The sequence below is a fragment of the Primulina tabacum genome, chromosome 3 (assembly GCF_025594145.1).
Source record: "Primulina tabacum isolate GXHZ01 chromosome 3, ASM2559414v2, whole genome shotgun sequence".
Classification (NCBI taxonomy): domain Eukaryota; kingdom Viridiplantae; phylum Streptophyta; class Magnoliopsida; order Lamiales; family Gesneriaceae; genus Primulina; species Primulina tabacum.
The window spans coordinates 8,476,328-8,495,908 of record NC_134552.1 but is presented as its reverse complement, the minus strand read 5'-3'; the positions used below and the strand labels follow the sequence as shown (position 1 = coordinate 8,495,908).

General features: G+C 35.8%; 2 protein-coding genes across 2 annotated transcripts; both read right to left on the bottom strand.

Moving 5' to 3' along the window:
• Nucleotides 1-1,315: 1,315 nt before the first annotated feature.
• Nucleotides 1,316-4,982, bottom strand: LOC142539924 (uncharacterized). Its single transcript, XM_075645690.1, has 6 exons — nucleotides 4,544-4,982; nucleotides 3,998-4,210; nucleotides 3,578-3,673; nucleotides 2,077-2,222; nucleotides 1,763-1,982; nucleotides 1,316-1,671 (listed from the first exon to the last, which is right to left on the bottom strand). Exons 1-6 carry the CDS (start codon nucleotides 4,676-4,678, stop codon nucleotides 1,471-1,473), a joined length of 1,011 nt encoding a protein of 336 aa, XP_075501805.1. The 5' UTR covers nucleotides 4,679-4,982; the 3' UTR covers nucleotides 1,316-1,470.
• Nucleotides 4,983-6,584: 1,602 nt separating this feature from the next.
• Nucleotides 6,585-9,435, bottom strand: LOC142539923 (polyadenylate-binding protein 2-like). The gene is made up of 6 exons (XM_075645689.1): nucleotides 9,326-9,435; nucleotides 9,116-9,218; nucleotides 8,195-8,262; nucleotides 7,241-7,432; nucleotides 6,960-7,090; nucleotides 6,585-6,832 (listed from the first exon to the last, which is right to left on the bottom strand). Exons 1-6 carry the CDS (start codon nucleotides 9,371-9,373, stop codon nucleotides 6,784-6,786), a joined length of 591 nt encoding a protein of 196 aa, XP_075501804.1. The 5' UTR covers nucleotides 9,374-9,435; the 3' UTR covers nucleotides 6,585-6,783.
• Between the last annotated feature and the right edge of the window lie 10,146 nt (nucleotides 9,436-19,581).

The window sequence follows — 19,581 nt, the reverse complement described above, 5'->3', positions numbered from 1 at the left end:
CTATGATACATTATTTTTATATAAATCTCGTTTTTTAGTCATCTTAATTTTATCGATCGGTTTGTGATTATATTATATGTAGGTTGTATTATACATACATCTATATATATATGCAAAAACTTATGTGAGACGCTCTCACGGGTCGTATTTTGTGAGACAAGTATCTTATTTGGGTCATCCATAAAAAAATATTACTTTTTATGCTAAGACATAGTTTGGTACATGAGATAAGGGAGAGATTGATAAATAATCCTCATTATCTCATGCTTGGTATCTTTTTAAAAAGCCCATGATGATAAATAATTTTTTAGAAGGATAAAATTTCCCTTCTATTAGATGTGATATTTTTAATTTAATGATAAAATACATTACAAATGACTTAATTATCCTCAATTTATAAATGATTTTTATAAATCTATGATAGTACGTAGAAATTAAAATCAAATAAATATTTTTATAAATATCAATAAAATTATTAGTATAACTCGATCAACCTTAAAAATTGATATTTGACTTGACTCAAAAAATCAAGGGCTCAATTATCATATTATATAATATATAAAATTAGGTTAGAAAAAATAAATCATGCAAGCATTATCGGCGCATGAACAGATAAAAAATATGAACTCAAGCAACAACTTTGAAATTATAAAATTTATTATGATAATGTTAATTTTGTCATTACAATCTAATATGTAAAAAAATATGAACTCAAGCAACAACTTTGAAATTATAAAATTTATTATGATAATGATAATTTTGTCATTACGATCTAATATATAAATTTAGTCACTCTTATTAAAATCATACCAAACATTAAATATAATATCATACATCTTATTTATCCATAACTTATCCTTATATTATATATCACATGTTTATCCTATCATGTGTACCAAACTATGCCTAAAAGTATTATTTTTTATTGTAAATATAGGTAGGATTGACCGGTATCACATATAAAAATTCGTGAGACCGTTTCACAAAAGACATACTCACACACACATAAAGATGAATGATATATTGTTTATTATGTTTTTATCTTGCATTTACTAATTTATAATATTTTAAACGTCTTTGTAAGATCTAAATTAACTATGATTTTCAAATAGTATCATTGTAAAATTTCATTCATGCCATGCTTAGCATATGATCGTCATGTGCAATGAGATGAATATCTAATACAATTGACATATAGTGTAATCACGGGTCAATTGATGAAAATGAGACGAACATGATATGAATAAAAGATTTATACATCATCTCACTCTCACTCATCTAATGTAAAAGAAATTAATTTATCTGAAGGCCGGTCTAATAGATCTAATGATATCAATAATTGTGACGTAAAACGGTACTCATTATGGAATTTATTAACAATATTGCCAAAGCGCGCCGAGGACGATACATAATAGTAAAATAAACCAACACAATACATACATCACATATCACACACACACAAAGAACACGTTAGACCGTACGTGGTGAAGGAGCGAATTGCTTAATGATGAGAGATTGAGCCCCTTCCACAAGTCTCTTTATGACTTCACTTGCTGGTATAATTTCATTTATCAGTCCAACACCTGCACTGCCATACATTGCCATGCTCTCTATATCGCCTCTTGTCGTCGCATTGGGAACTGTCCCCGCAAAACGTCGGATCTCTTTCTCCTAAAAAAAACCAGGGGAGGGTCCGGGGCTCATTATGAATTTTAAGGATAAAGGAATCATATGAGAACGAAAGTGAGAAGAGTATATTCACCACGCCATGTATGGTTGAGTGTCCAATTATTGGTTGTTCGCTCTCGTTTTCGTCACTCGGAAGATTTCTCCATTCTCGGAAAAACGGAGTATCTAAAACACGGTGAGGTGCCCCCGGCCACCTAGAACGGCCAAACACATCTGTATATGTAGTTTTGTCAAGATCAACCAACTTTTTCTTGTAGGTAGGATGAGCATAGCTTTCTTCTGTCGCAAGGAACCTGTAACAAGTACAAAAGTCGGTTTATTTTGTGACGATGGTGATATTCCCGAGTAATTTTCTTGAGAAATTTGAAATGAAGTGCATCGTCAAACCTGGTTCCTAATACAACACCCTGAGCTCCAAGCGCCATAGCTGCTACATAACCACGCTCGTCCACTATCCCTCCACCAGCAATTACAGGAATATCACGATCACAAACAAGATCGACTATTCTTGGTAACAGAGTGATTAAGCCTTCCTAGTGTCCCAACATTAGTAAGTGATCATGAGATATTTAATCAAACACTGATAAGTAATCGAGAACGACGACCACGACCTGAATAAAGTTGTTCGTGCCACAAACATTTCATCCATGACATTTTCTGTTACATAAAATGCACTTGTTATGTAAAATGCCACAAACTTTTAACACACGCGTATAGATATTAGATACATACACAATACACACTCATTTTGTGGGAGAACACCGGGAAACAATATGAAAGGAACCAATAGAACGGAGGGGCTATCACTCCTATAAAAAAAACCTCAAACTCTATGCATGCATCTCCCTCCCTCTATATGAAAGCAATCCCGACAATTCCCTATAGCCGGTGAATTTAATATACGGGTCTATCCAACATTAGGAAACCATACTGCACACTCTTGACTTAATAAACTGATGTCACTTCTACGTTGACTAGGAAAAATTTACAGCGTCACAGCTTGTTAAGATGTGAGTGTATGAAGCACAAGGCCACCACAATTCGATGCAATTTACCAAGATTCGAGATGCATTGTTCATGAATTAATCAATAAATACCAAGGTTCTAAAAAACATGAAGTACGTCCAAGCGTGAGAGTCAAGCTTCACGCTTTTTAAGCGTTAAAAAGTGTTTATCTCAAACAAATTAATGGATTAAATAATGTATAAATATAATAAATTTAAGTGTAACACAATAATTTTTTGTTAGATTGTAATTTAATATATTTTATCATTCATTTCATCTCTCATGTTATCAAATACAAACTCAATTTATTTGGACTATAAAATATTAACATTAAGATCTCTTGTAGGTTATAAGTATAATATCTGCCGAATATTCATTATCGCTACACTTGACTATCCAAGATTATACATTGCTAGGATTGCTTGCTACTAAAATTTTTAATTCATGTTTCTCTTCTTCTCGTTCATGAATCTTGTTTCAAAAAAAGTCGCACTTAATCGTGTTATTAAACATGATTATACATTAATAGCATCACTAACTAATAAATTCGCTCATTTGTGTTCCCTCTTATTGTTATTCATCAATTTCATTTTGTTTTTTAAAAGTCGCACATAAGCATATTTAATAACACTTGATATTTTCAACCTACGTTTGAACGCTTTTTTTACCGCTTTCGGCGAAGGCGTAGCGATTTAGGGAAGCACTTAAGCGAGATTAAGCGAGACTTAATCAAGCTTTATAGCTGGTAAATACAGCAGAAATGTGAGTTGCAAATAAAATCAAGCGTCTTGATTTTTCAGATCTTCTAAAAGAATGAAAATTAAATGGTTGAAAATAATAGTAAATATTACATAAAATTACAAGAACAAAAACGCGCTATTACCTGACCAATGATATGCCCTCCAGCTTCCACTCCTTGAACAATTATTCCATCTACACCAATGTCGACAACTTTCTTTGCTTCTTCAAAGCTCCCAACCTTGACAAAAATTGCAAGCAAGGGTAAAATCTTGAAAAGAATTTTTAGAATCCAGTTATAATCACTATCAATTCAGACTGTCAAATTGTGAAACCACATATTCAACTGAGATCAGCATATGGACATTATGTAGGATCTAAGTGACAACACAGGACTTAGACAAGGAAGTCTATCCACAGAAATCCAAACAAGCTCAAATGGATACAAAACAACATTTTGAACTGAGATCAAGATACGCAGCTAAGAACCCAGGTGGTGGGCAAAGCCATGAGGCAAACGAAGGAAAACCGATGTTGAAGACAAAAGTTATTTAAAATAACTTACTTGTGGTACAATCTTCACCCCAGCTTTATGGGCCTGAAGTACCAGATCCTGTGAACATTCACCCCAGTAAACCTGTAAAACTGCGACCTTTTCGTCCAGTATGGCTCTTATGTTTTCCTCATGAGGAAATGCAAGAATGACGCCCACTCCAAATGGTTTATCTGTCAATGTTCTAGTCTTCCTAATGAGCTGTCTCAGATGATCTGGTGCCTCCTGTTATTCAAAACAATTTATTGACAATGAAACTAATATCTGACCGGATACTAATCATGATCCATCATAGAAAATCACAAGTAATTTGAAGCTGAAATTCAAGTTGAAACTTGGAGTGACTTTGGTTCCTGTTAAGGTTCTAGTGTTCCTACACTAATCTGGTGTTTGTGCAAATTAAGTTTTAGAAAATGAAACTAATAACACACCAGTAAAATACATTAGGAGAACAAATTTCAATCTGAAAAAAGGCTATTTTGGCTTCAACACTCAGTCAGGAGAACAAAATTGATTAAACCAAAACTGGAAACTCTACACTGAGACGAAAAGACATACCCAATCGGGGGCCCGAAGGAAACCAAGGCAACCGGAATTAGCAACGGCGGCAACAAGCTCCGGGCCCGAGATATCCGGCCCCAATGGCGCCTGGACAATCCCAAAATCAAATCCGAGGATTCCTCTCCAACCCATGTCTGAAATCAATGATTAGTCTACACTACACAAAGCGTGACTGAAGTGAACCGTATAAAATGGAAGTAGAAGGAGCAAATATATTTTTCTCTTTTGGAAATTGAGGAGGAACAAATATTGTATTTGCCTTTCTCCCACTTCCACTGCCCGAAAAATCGAAACCAAACACTTCCTGATTTTCTATAGCAATAAAATATTCCGAAATGACGTATTGGAAGATGTAGTTGTGGAGACCAGCTTCTCCGCCGCCGCCGTCGGGCCACGTGCTTAGCCTCGCCTCCGACCTCATCTAAAAAAAATTTATAAAATAACATCTATCAATTATTTAATTAAAAAAATAACATCCTGATTTTTATTTGATTAAATTAAAAAACAAAATAGCTCCATCTAAAAGAATGATAGCTCTTCTCGGACCAATTTCCAATGACACTTTCATGGGCTTTTCAGATGCTTAATGGGCTGGCTAGATAGTCCAAGTTGGCCTTGTACTAATTTTGCCCAATTAGCATTCTAACGGCCCATAAACATTCAATATTTTGAAATATGTGATTATATGGGCCTTCGTACGGGTGGGCACGAACCCAACCAAATGTATTTGGGTACCCAATAAGGTGTAGTGAGTTTGAACATGGCTTGAATTAACCGATTTGAAAATTAAAAGCTATAGAGATTCATAATATGCATGTTTTAAAATCTAAATGATTGGGCTAAAATTGCGCACACTTAATTTAATTGTCTAAACCCATCAATTTATGTTAACAAGCATGGTAAACAAAGTCCATCGATTCAAATTGATTTGAATAAATCATGAAACGTCAAAATAGGAGTTGATCGCAGGAAGAAACGTGAGAAGATCGTGAGTCATCGGAAGACGAGGAAAACCGTCCAATAGTCTCTACAGAAAAAGAATTCAGCTATCAAAAGAAGAGACGATACACATACATTGTTTATGACGTTGTACTTGTTTAGGTATTATAACCGACGATCAAATTTAGTATACACAATCTTTGTGTTTTTAAAGTTAACACAAAAAAAAATGGATTAAAGATTTATTAACAAAAATATTGGCTCAATGGGCCAATGCTTAAGGGAGACAATTGTTTGGGCTAAAATAAATAAATTATGAAAGCCAAACTTAATTATGGTGCCCAATTAAATTATGAAAGTTCGTCAAAGTGGCAGATAGATTACCATCGATTCAAATTTATTCAGATAAGTTAAGAAAATCGTGGCAAGAGGAGGAGAATGTGGGAGAAAATGGGAGAAGATCATGAGTCGTAGAGGGAGTGGAAAAAACCGCACTGCACAGTGAAGAAAAGGGATGAATCGGCCCGCACAAAAAAGACACAACACATATCGCAAAAACTCCAGGCAACTCCCTGCAGAATTCTCATAGATTTAGTTAAGCTTTTTTATATTTTTACAGTCGTATTTTAGCATTCACATGCATATTCTAACACTATTTTGTTATATTTTTCGTGTTTTTGTAATTTCCTGCTGATTTGTTGATACACAATCATGTTACGAGTTTGCATCAAATTCTATTGTCTTTTCTTTCGTTTTGGCGTCGTATTTGTTTAGGAGATTAGAACCGGCGGTTGAATTTAGTATCCACAATTGTCAAATTTTTAGAAGTTAGATTTTCATCATTTTTACACAAATCGATGCATCTTCTTACCTAGCACGTCCGCAAATCAAATATTGTGCAACCAATAGGATATGTGGATCATATAATATATACTTTAGACTTGTAAAAATACATGTCCATCGTACATAATACACATATAAAAATACATATGGATCATATAACATATACTCTAGACGTATAAAAATACATGTCGATCCTACATAATGCATATGAGTGCCATACACACGATGATGCATTTTATATTGGAGGAGTGTAGTCTAGACGGGAAAAGGTCAAGATTTCAAAGCAAATTCACAACATACAGAACAGTAGAAAATATAAACTTAATCACAACAAACAAACATTAAGCAACACGAGTTTCACCAAAAGCTTAATTTCTATAAACGGGAAGAAAGAATGAAAAACATTTGAGAGTCTAGAACATATACTAGAGGATGGGATTTTGAGCATGTAGGGCTCAGAAGTAAGGGCTGTATCGCATAGGCATCCTAAACCTCGGTACCTTCCTGTAGCAAATTAAACAAATATATATTGATAGTTTCGCCAAAAGAACGAAGAGCATAAAATTGGAAGAAATTGCAGAAACAGTTAAGATGTCACAGGGTAAAATATGCCAGAAAGAATGGCTCTTACCCATATCCGTAAGGAGAATAAACATGAGGTGCAGCCATGAATGGTGTCCCAGGTTGAAACCCCATGTAAGGGTTGGAACGTCGGGGGCGGAATTGCTTCATTCCAGGAACATTGGTCCTCTTGGCTGATACCTGGAACAGTATCAAAATACTTCAAGAACAAAAATAGAGAACACATCAATCAAGAAAAGATAGTATTACAAGGTTTGGTGTTCAATAATACTGCTTTATGAGCCCATGTGTTGAACATGCCTAACAAACACATGCAGGACGTAGCTTCACCTTCAACATTCGGCCATGAAGTTCCGATTCATTAAGAAGTATAGCTTGTTCAACAGCTTCTGATTCAAGAAACTCAACATATGCATATCCCTTCGGTTGTCCAAACTTGTTAGTCCGTATAGTTACTCTATTCACAGTCCCACATGATTGGAAATGCTGCTGAACTTCCTCAGGACTACATGCATAATCTACCTACAAAGTAATTTTCACCCCAAGGTTTAGCATCCAGAAAGGAAGAGGAAAGAAGAATCGACTAAAAAACAATAGAGCTCATAATGGGGGGTATGTGTTGAACCCTGTTATAGCTGAAGCAGGCTATACGATGTACTTAGATGGGACAAATCCAGTCACAAAACCGCTGTCGGGTTAACAGATAAGGAGTGAGCAATATTGTGCAATGCAAAAAAAAAAAAAACTCAGAAGTGGTTGTAGTTAAAGACAACTTTCGGATGACTAAACATAGCAACATCTCTATGGTGGCAGGAACATACGAAAAAGATGTATTTGATCATATAAATCGTGCAGAATAAATGTTTAGCACCTTTGATACACACAAGACACTTCTCATTAATTAATAACTGCCCGCAGAAGATTAGGGTATAATTCCAAAATAGTATACAATTAATAAAAATGGATGATTAAACACATGGACAGTAATGTGCGCATAAAATCAACTTCTTTGTATCAAGTACAGGTCCCAAATTTAAGAAGTAAATAAATGAGGAAGGAAAAATCAAATAAAAAAACATTTTCTACTCTATCAGGAGGAAACATGGTTTGCAAGGCAGACATCAAACAATTTGCAATTAAGTAATATATTGCAATAATCATACACTTTTATAAGTAAAACACCGAAATGAAAAATGGAAAACTCCTGTCAAAATGAGTGGCTAAATCTAATACTATGGTAAAGTTCTGGTATTTTAAAGTATATCCACAAACATTAAAACTCACATTGCCAACAAACACCGATCGGGAATCCACTTCTTCCTTATTTGCCCGACCAGCGGCAGCAGCAGGATCTGTTGCAATAAGAAGATACACGCAGACATGTATAAAAAAGAGGATTTTGTGAAATATAGGAACAAAAAATTGGTTGGTAATGTTATTCTTGTACTGCATAAAGTTTTCAATTAAGAAAGTAAAAAGACACTATGACCACGAGCTTCATTCACCATCTTTATATGAATTAAAAGACATCCAATTTTCTGCACATGATTTGAAAATAAAAAAGAACAACCAATCCTAAATTTAAGGTCAGAAATACGAGTCTACAACCATTTTATGCAAGACATATTGTAATGCCACAGTAGTATTAGCTCAATTTTTACTAAATGATATCAAAATATCAGCCAATTTGTACCAATTTACAAACATAAAGGTCGCTTCTTGATACATATTCTTCAACCACGAAAGATCCATCTTTCTTACGAAAGGCATAATCCTTAATGAGAAAGAAGAACCTCGTGGGATTACAAATTTATGAATGCTGCATCTATCTACTGATCTACATCCATCCAAAATGAATTGAATCAGCTTTAGATGAAAGTAAGAGTGCAATCAGGTACGGTCATACAAAATACAGCATAACCATTACATAGCAATAACAGTCGAGATCGATAGCAGAGAACATTCTTTTCAAATGGAAGCTCCGTACTTTACTGTCTCAGAATCAGAAACGTACATTGTGGTCCTGCGACAGTAAGCTACATGTAAACAGCCAAATAATAGAAGGTGTCATAATTTAAAAAGTATAACCCCGTTTCTTGGCACAAGAATGTAGCTTTAACACAACAAATTAACAACAAAACTCTGAATAGACATTAAAACAACAGGAGAAATATGTTAAAAAAATGCAGGAGAATAAGGCGAAACCTTGAACGGAGCCCATTTCCTGTTGGACCTTGGTCTGCATTTTGCGGAGAGCAGCTGCTTCATCCTCCATCTCCTTCAGCCTCTGCTTCATATCATCCAGCCCCTGTACAAGTACACCCAAAAACAAGATAGGGCTCTTAAGTACGAGGAAAAGAAAATCGAAATGGATACACGCATATTGAAAGATAGAGAGATGAACATAAGCATTACAACGGCGGCTCCGCCCTCTGCTGCCGCCATCTCTACGTCGCCCTCCATCGATCTCGCTTTCAACCCCCCTCAGAAGGTACCTCTACTTTGCAAAAAAAAAATAATAATAATAATTCAAGGAAAAAGAATTTTTTTAAAATTTTATTTAATAAATTATGGGCCGAGATTTCAAACCACGCCCCTGCTTCTGATAGTTGTAAGGGGCCGAGATTCTGGACCTTGGCCCATGAATTTAGATTTTAAAAATTGCTCAAGGGCCGGGTTCCCAGGCCCATTCTTTTAATTGTTGAACTACCGGGGTTCAAAACTCATGCCCATTCTTTCAAGTTTTAATTGGTCATGGGCCGGGGTTTGAAACGCGGCACCTTATTATAATTTTTTAATATATATATTTTGATAAATTTTATTATTTTTCATTATTTAAATTGAAAAACCTAATAATATATGCTATGTATAATTGTTGAGCCTCTTAGGGTATCCGCATCCAGTCCACATTAATCTATGTTATTAACTTTCCATCTCCTCAAAAATTATGGGGTCCACGAGCCACATATTCATTACATTAACACTTTCCATTATTAACACACACTCACATTCATTTAATATCAACTTTCATTATTTATGGGTCTCACTGTCCACTTACTCATTTTTTTTAATTTTAATTAATTCAATATCTTTCTAATTTTGTTAAAATTTTACATCAAATATTATTAAAAATAAATAGTATTATTATTTTTAAAATAACTTAATTTCAATATTCATTAAAATATTATTAAAAAATAAAAAAATATTGGACTCTTTTATTTAAAATATTAATTAAATATGAAAAATCAAATGTTTAATAGTTTTATTGATTATTTTACGAGTTTCATTTATGTAAATTTAAAAATTTATTACAAATTTGACTGAAAGTGTACACATAGGAAACAATAGTTGAACCTACTATGAGAATGGTAGAGAATATATATTGAATGTGGTTGATGAGTAGAAATGTGTTGGATGAATGAATAAATTTGTAGAAATTGATTTGTATTTATAGTGAATTTTTATTATTATTTTATTTAACTAGCCGTTATATTCTACATATAGCCGTTTGAAAAGAGTCGTTGGTCTATTATTTTGCCTCGCTTAGCGACGGTTTTAACGCAACCGTCGCAATGTGCGACGGTTTTTCAGTAGCGACGGTTTTCAATTTGCGACGGTTTACGAAAAACCGTCGCTATTTGCGAAATAATACCGTTCATTCTGATGAATTTTTTGGCTGATGCACCAATGTGGGTGCGCTTACAGAGATACAATTTGTTTTTTCCTTTCGAAATTGCTCTTATATTATATAGATATATAAATTTGTTTATATATAAATTTACATATTTTTTCTCTTCAACTTATTTTAATCCATTATCTAAAATATATATGTCCAAGTCCAATAATAACTGCAAATGACATTTTTCACAAGCTCATTGTTTCTCAATTTTTGATTTGAATGCAAAAACTTGTGTGAGACGGTTTTACGGGTCTTATTTTGTGAGATGTATCTCTTATTTGGATCATCCATAAAAAATATTAATTTTTATGCTAAAAGTATTACTTTTTATTGTGAATATCGGTAGGGTTGACACGTCTTACATATAAGATTCGTGAGACCATCTCACAAGATACATTCATACATTCTCTTTCTTGAAACCGAGTAATTCCTCCGTACATAAAAATTTTATTAGAATTTTCATTTCAATTTTATACATAATAAGAGTCTTTCGACTAATGTTTTGTAAATTATGTTAGTGGAGTTTTATTGGAATGCCTTAAGTAAATATCACAATTTGTTGATTTAGTAATGTGAGATTAGTAAATAATTAATGATTTTTAAAGAGTGGAATATGACATAATTTGGTCATATGAAGTCCAAATAATTTGAAATTTGGATATAACGTAGAAAAAAACTCAAAGATGTAGAAGTTCCATGTTTTGAGTTTTGAAAAATTTGATCGTTTGACTGGTCCAAAGAGATATACCGGTGTTAAAATGTTAAATATTATATATTATATTATATTATATTATTTTATTAATATAATATAATATAATATTTATTAATATAATAAAATATAATATAATATTAAAAAAATAAAAATAAAAGATGAGGCGGTGGATTCAAATGAAATGAATCTCATTTCAACTGCACATATCGAGAAAGGTCAGAGAAGAGGTTATAAGGTTTTTGATTTTTCTTTTCGATCTTGCGACTTATCGGTTTATCCAATCGACGAACCGACTTCAGTTCTGGAATCGTTGACAAGGGGTCTTCGATTTGAGGTATAAATTTTATAGTTTTGGTGATGTTTGAAATTCGTCGATTTATGGAATAAATCTAGATAAATTGTTAAATCATACTGAAATTGAAGATTGTTGAATAGTGTATGATTTTAACGAAATAGAAAAGATTATATTGGTGTTGTTTTGAATTATTCCTAATTTGTTTTAATTAGGGATTTTTAATCGTTGTACTGAGACTAGAGAGTTGTTTGTCAGTTGTTATTAATTCTGATTATATATTCCGAATCTACGAAGTATAGGCTACACGTTGATATAAAGTTTTCGTAATTTGACGGATGTTGTAAAATAGCCTATTATTTGAAGTTAATTAATTAGGGTGTATTTGATGGTAGTATTGTGAATTAAATACACCAGATTATTAAATTGTTGAACAATACGAATTTATAATCGAGTTTTATATTTTGTTGAATTAATTGTTGTTGGGCTATTTGATGTTATATATTGAGGCAATTATAACTGTTTTGATACGGTGACAATGATCTGATAATTATTGTTGAATTATTTAGATACATCACAAGCCTCAGGATCAAAGAAATAGCCAGATTGTATATATACTCGATTATCAGGTACGTGTTGACGTACGATCATATGTTGTTATTGTTTAGTATTGATGAATACTATTGCGTTGAACGATGATAAATCACCGGAATTGGGTGATTTGATATTATATTTGTTGTTGTTTATTATTGTTGATATTGTTGACTATCGTTGTTGGGAGACGTCTCGTTGATGTTGTCACGTTGATGTTGTTCGTTCGACGATATTGCTGTCGCCGGTGTTGGGGTGCGACGTATCGTGGATGTTGTTATTCGTTCGACGATATTGCTGTCGCCGGTGTTGGGGTGCGACGTATCGTCGATGTTGTTGTTCGTTCGACGATATTGCTGTCGCCGGTGTTGGGGTGCGACGTATCGTCGATGTTGTTGCATTGTGATGTTGTTGAGGTTGTTGTTGGCTGATTGTCCAGAAACGGCAAAGGGGGTATTTCTATTATGATTTCAGTTATATTTTATGTTGTTAATATAACTGTTATGTATTACGATGATGATTGTTGTATATGCTCACCCTTTGAGGGCTGTTTCTGTTGGGCAGGTTACAGGACTATGCGTGAGACATGATAGTGGTGAAGGACTAGGTGTGTCTAGTCAAACAGTCTTGTAGTTGATAGTAGATAGAGACAGTATAGCTTATTGTCTTATTTGAGTTGTATGTGTGTATTTATTATACTGTTTCTGCTACACTGACGTAGATAGTGGGATGATTGCACTATTTTGTCGTATATGCATTATATTATTACGTCGTCGAAAAGAAAAAAATTTATGCATATGACGTCACATGTTGCATGATTACGTGGCGAGGTTTGGGGCGCCACATTTATTTTCATAAAAGAAAAAATTTACCACCGACTTACTAAGTATACATGAAGTAACATAAAAAATTATTTATAAATATATATATGTTTAAATTAATGGATTCTAAAAAAAATTTGAGCAAGTAGAAACCATTAAATTTATTAATGAAATATATAAACTCACAAACAAGTCAGGATGGCCGAGTGGTCTAAGGGTTGGGTTTGTGATGAGGGAGTTGGATGACGATATTATCTGCGTGTGTCTGTGCATTTGATTTGTTATTGATGATTTCTCGTATGATTGATTGTTCTTTAGTTGCGTGTACTTTCGTGCGAAAGGTGTGATGATGATTACTGGATTGTAATTGTTAAATGTTATGATTAACAATTTGATTTCCAGTGATGGCAGCTAGAGAACAGGCACATCCACACGAGGAAACAGACGAGGTTGACAGTGGATTTGGACAGATAAATCCATTGCCACCTTCTCCTATGGGACAGGCACCAGCAGATCAGCCTTTATTGCCTGGTGAGTTGACTTTGGCACAGTTCAGCAGTTATCTTCCGCCGAGATTTGATAGTTCTGAGACCGGTGAGCGAGCAGAGGAGTGGATTGAGAGGATAGAGCAGATATTTGTGACTGCACCGTGTGCTAGGTCTGCTTGGTTACGATTGGCTGCATTTCAGCTTTCGCGGAATGTACTATTGTGGTGGCAGACGACTGAGGCCGGATTGAGAGCTCAGGGCCGTACTGTTGATTGGGATGTGTTTCGGTCTCGTTTTCTTGATAAATATTTTTCTATAGCAGCCAGACAAAAGAAAGAGAAAGAATTTGAGGATTTGAGACAGGATAGTATGTCTGTTGCTGAGTATGAGACTCGATATTCTGCATTGTTGAAATATGTGCCACATATTGCTACGAATGTTCATGCTAAGATGAGGCATTTCTTGAAAGGGTTGAAGTTAGAGTTATTTGATCGTGTGCAATCAAACAACCCGGTATCATTTGAGGATGCAGTGACGAGGGCTGAGATGGCTGAGTTAGTTATGCAGGAGTATGGGGCTCAGGGACGATTATCAGAGCCGACTAGGGAGTCATTGCGACCTCAGGGACAGTCTTTTATATATCAGAATGGTTCATCTTCTTCTTCAGCATCATCTGGGAAGCGTCGATTTGATTCACGACGTGTTGAGAGTCGTGGGGGCAGTTCTCAGTCTGTTCAGGGGCAGAGAGGAGAGTCCAGAGCAGTGAGATGTTATCGTTGTGGGGGACCTCATCTGATCAAAGAGTGTACACAGACCGAGATCACCTGTTTTGAGTGTGGCGGTGTTGGTCATCTGGCGAGACAGTGTCCTAGTCGTGAGGGACAGCGAGAGCCTAGGAGTGCTAGAGGTAGATCCTCAGAGAGAGGAGGACGACAGCCTCAGCACTTTACACCACGACCTTCTGGAGGACAGCCACGTATGCAGGGAGCTGGTCCGCCTCAGGCACAGGTGTATGCTTTGACACGAGAGCAGGCAGAGGAGGCACGAGAGGAGATGATAGCGGGTAAGTGTTATTTATGTTCTTATCCTGCTTATATTCTTGTTGATACTGGTGCCTCGCATATTTTTATATCGAAGAGGTTTTTGGTTGAGCATCATATGCGCTCGTCTCCATTGTCTATGCCTCTTTCTGTTTCGACACCTTCTGGAGTTGATATATCGGTTGTATCTATGATATCAGATGGTATTATTTCTTATGAGGGCTATGAGCTGAGATCTGATATGATTATTCTAGATATGACTGATTTTGATTGTATTGTGGGAACTAATGTGCTGAGGAGATATTGTGCGACAGTTGATTGTTATCAGCGGGTGGTATATTTTTATACAGATGAGAAAGAGCGTTGGACATTTTATGGGAAAGGTTCTCGTCCCCGTGTTCCGTTGGTATCTGCCATCCGGATGTCTCGGTTATTGGAGCATGGGCATGAGGGTTATCTTATTTATGATGTAGATGTGACAGAAAAGAAGAAGGAGGTGGGAATAGAGGAGATACCTATAGCTGCTGAGTTTGCCGATGTATTTCCTGATGAGATTCCCGGCTTCCCACTAGCCCGTGAGGTGGAGTTTGAGATCGAGTTGATGCCAGATATTTCCCCTATTTCTCGTACTCCTTACAGAATGGCACCAACAGAGTTGAGAGAGTTGAAAGCCCAGTTGCAGGACTTGCTGGACATGGGATACATTCGCCCTAGTGTATCGCCTTGGGGTGCACCAGTCTTATTTGTGAGAAAGAAAGATGGAACTATGCGGCTTTGTATCGACTATCGACAGCTGAATAAGGTAACGATTAAGAATAAATATCCTCTCCCTCGTATTGATGATTTGTTTGATCAGTTACAGGGAACCTCAGTATATTCGAAGATTGATTTGAGGTCAGGATATCATCAGATACGAGTTAGAGAGGAGGATATTCAGAAGACAACATTCAGAACCAGATATGGGCATTACGAGTTTTTAGTTATGCCGTTTGGGTTGACGAATGCTCCAGCTGTGTTCATGAGTTTGATGAATAGGGTATTTCAGCCTTATCTCGATCGATTTGTTATTTTGTTTATTGATGATATATTGATATATTCCAGGAGTGAGGCTGAGCATGCAGGGCACTTGCGTTCAGTGTTACAGGTGTTGCGAGATAGACAGTTGTATGCCAAACTCAGTAAGTGTGAGTTTTGGTTGGATCGAGTGGTCTTCTTGGGTCATATTATATCGAGAGATGGGATTTCTGTTGATCCAATGAAGGTCGAAGCCGTGTTACAGTGGTCTGCACCTACATATGTACCTGAGATTCGTAGTTTCTTGGGTTTAGCAGGTTATTATCGTCGATTTATCAAGGGATTTTCAAAGATTGCTAGGCCTTTGACACAGTTGACTCAGAAAGGTGTGCGATTTCAGTGGTCTGAAGCATGTGAGAGGAGTTTTCAGGAGTTGAAGCACCGACTGACGACTGCACCGGTGTTATCAATTCCTACAGAAAATGAGAGGTTTGTTGTTTATACTGATGCATCATTACATGGTTTGGGATGTGTTTTGATGCAGGATCGACATGTTGTGGCATATGCCTCGAGACAGCTGAAACCACACGAAACAAGGTACCCTGTGCATGACTTGGAGTTGGCAGCCATTATCTTTGCCTTGAAGATATGGCGACACTATTTATATGGTACCTCGTTTACGATTTATACTGATCATAAGAGCTTGAGATTTTTGTTTACCCAGACAGAGTTGAATATGAGACAGAGACGGTGGTTAGATTTGCTGAAGGATTATGATTGTGAGATTGAATATCATCCTGGTCGAGCCAATCTTACAGCTGATGCATTGAGCCGTAAAGTGAGTTGTACTGCAGAGGATGTGAGTCGTTTATCAGCTATGATGATGTCTTGTTGTTCCTTGGGATATGATTTTGATATCTCGACGACTCCTATCCAGGTATCTACCTTATTAGCTGAACCTGATATATATGGTTGTATTCGTGATGCACAGATGACAGACGAGAGAGTTCAGCGATGGAGGGAGTTAGTTTCTCAGAAACAAGATACTCGTTTTAGAGTGGCTGATGATGGCAGTTTGAGGATGAATGATAGATGGGTAGTTCCTGATATATCTGAGTTGCGCCAGGGCCTGTTGCGGAGTGCACATTGTAGTCGATATTCTATCCACCCTGGTGGCAAGAAGATGTATAAGGATCTACGCTCTCAGTTTTGGTGGAAGGGAATGAAACGTGATGTGATTGATTTTGTACATCGATGTCTTAATTGTCAACAGATCAAAGCTGAGAGGAGAAGGCCGGGAGGTGAATTGAGGAGTTTAGAAGTGCCGACTTGGAAATGGGAGCACATATCGATGGATTTTGTGACTCATTTGCCAAGAAGCACTGGAACTATTGATGCTATTTGGGTGATTGTTGATCGATTGACGAAAGTTGCACATTTTATACCCTATAGCATGAGTAGTACGTACTTGACGATGGCACAGTTGTATATACGAGAGATTGTACGGTTGCATGGGATTCCAGTGTCTATTATTTCTGATAGAGATCCTCGATTTACTTCTCATTTTTGGGAAGGATTGCAGACTGCGATGAGGACAGAGTTGAGATTGAGTACGACTTATCATCCCCAGACAGATGGTCAGACTAAGCGTACTATTCAGACGCTGGAGGATATGTTGCGTGCTTATGTTATGGATTTTAAATCTGTTTGGCAGTCATCTATTCCATTGGTAGAGTTTGCGTATAACAATAGTTATAAGAGTAGTATTCAGATGGCTCCATTTGAGGCATTGTACGGGAGACGTTGTAGATCTCCGTTATACTGGGATGATGTTGATCGAGCTGCAGTTACCGGTCCTGATATGATTCATGAGATGAACAGAAAGTAAAGTTGATACAGCAACGTTTGAAAACAGCTCAAGATAGACAGGCCGCCTATGCCAATAAAAGACGAAGACCTTTAGAGTTTCAGCAGGGCGATCGAGTATTTTTGAAAGTTTCTCCTTTTCGTGGCACAGTGCGATTTGGCATGAAAGGAAAGTTAGCACCGAGGTATGTTGGCCCGTATGAAATATTGCAGCGGATAGGCACTTTGGCTTACCGATCGGCTCTACCTCCATCTTTATCTGGTATTCATGATGTGTTTTATGTATCGATGTTGCGGAAGTATGAGCCGGATCCTTCACATGTGTTGGATATTTCTGAGATTCAGTTAGATCCTGACGTGTCTTATGTTGAGAGACCAGTTTGTATTTTGGATCGATCTGAACGGAAGCTTCGTAATAATCTTATACCGATGGTGAAGGTTCAGTGGGAACATAGAGGTGTCGAAGAGGCCACTTGGGAGACATAGCGGCATATGAGGGAGCTCTACCCCTACTTATTTTGATGGTATGACGTATCTTTATTTATGCATGTTATTACTGTTGTTGATTAATTTCAGGGTCGAAATTCATTTAAGGGGGTAGAAATGTAATGCCTGAAGTAAATATCACAATTTGTTGATTTAGTAATGTGATATTACTAAATAATTAATTATTTTTAAAGAGTGGAATATGACATAATTTGGTCATATGAAGTCCAAATAATTTGAAATTTGGATATAACGTAGAAAACTCAAAGATGTAGAAGTTCCATGTTTTGAGTTTTGAAAAATTTGATTGTTTGACTGGTCCAAAGAGATATACCGGTGTTAAAATGTTAAATATTATATTATATTATATTATTTTATTAATATAATATAATATAATATTAAAAAAATAAAAATAAAATAATAAAAATAAAAGATGAGGCGGTGGATTCAAATGAAATGAATCTCATTTCAACTGCACATATCGAGAAAGGTCAGAGAAGAGGTTATAAGGTTTTTGATTTTTCTTTTCGATCTTGCGACTTATCGGTTTATCCAATCGACGAACCGACTTCAGTTCTGGAATCGTTGACAAGGGGTCTTCGATTTGAGGTATAAATTTTATAGTTTTGGTGATGTTTGAAATTCGTCGATTTCTGGAATAAATCTGATAAATTGTTAAATCATACTGAAATTGAAGATTGTTGAATGATGTATGATTTTAACGAAATAGAAAAGATTATAGTGGTGTTGTTTTGAATTATTCCTAATTTGTTTTAATTAGGGATTTTTAATCGTTGTACTGAGACTAGAGAGTTGTTTGTCAGTTGTTATTAATTCTGATTATATATTCCGAGTCTACGAAGTATAGGCTACACGTTGATATAAAGTTTTCGTAATTTGACGGATGTTGTAAAATAGCCTATTATTTGAAGTTAATTAATTAGGGTGTATTTGATGGTAGTATTGTGAATTAAATACACCAGATTATTAAATTGTTGAACAATACGAATTTATAATCGAGTTTTATATTTTGTTGAATTAATTGTTGTTGGGCTATTTGATGTTATATATTGAGGCTGTTATAACTGTTTTGATACGATGACAATGATCTGATAATTATTGTTGAATTATTTAGATACATCACAAGCCTCAGGATCAAAGAAATAGCCAGATTGTATATATACTCGATTATCAGGTACGTGTTGACGTACGAGCATATGTTGTTATTGTTTAGTATTGATGAATACTATTGCGTTGAACGATGATAAATCACCGGAATTGGGTGATTTGATATTATATTTGTTGTTGTTTATTATTGTTGATATTGTTGACTATCGTTGTTGGGAGACGTCTCGTTGATGTTGTTCGTTCAACGATATTGCTGTCGCCGGTGTTGGGTTGCGACGTATCGTGAATGTTGTTATTCGTTCGACGATATTGCTGTCGCCGGTGTTGTGGTGCGACGTATCGTCGATGTTGTTGTTCGTTCGACGATATTGCTGTCGCCGGTGTTGGGGTGCGACGTATCGTCGATGTTGTTGCATTGTGATGTTGTTGAGGTTGTTGTTGGCTGATTGTCCAGAAACGACAAAGGGGGTATTTCTATTATGATTTCAGTTATATTTTATGTTGTTAATATAACTGTTATGTATTACGATGATGATTGTTGTATATGCTCACCC

Excerpts from the sequence above, each read along its gene's own strand:
- LOC142539924 (XM_075645690.1), bottom strand. The coding sequence starts at position 4,678 with ATGGGTTGGAGAGGAATCCTCGGATTTGATTTTGGGATTGTCCAGGCG. Across the intron at positions 1,983-2,076 it reads GGTGTTGTATTAGGAACCAG|GTTCCTTGCGACAGAAGAAA; the intron begins GTTTGACGATGC and ends TACTTGTTACAG. Across the intron at positions 1,672-1,762 it reads ACTCAACCATACATGGCGTG|GAGAAAGAGATCCGACGTTT; the intron begins GTGAATATACTC and ends GGTTTTTTTTAG.
- LOC142539923 (XM_075645689.1), bottom strand. The coding sequence starts at position 9,373 with ATGGAGGGCGACGTAGAGATGGCGGCAGCAGAGGGCGGAGCCGCCGTT. Across the intron at positions 8,263-9,115 it reads GGAAATGGGCTCCGTTCAAG|ATCCTGCTGCTGCCGCTGGT; the intron begins GTTTCGCCTTAT and ends TTATTGCAACAG. Across the intron at positions 7,433-8,194 it reads GATCGGTGTTTGTTGGCAAT|GTAGATTATGCATGTAGTCC; the intron begins GTGAGTTTTAAT and ends ATTACTTTGTAG.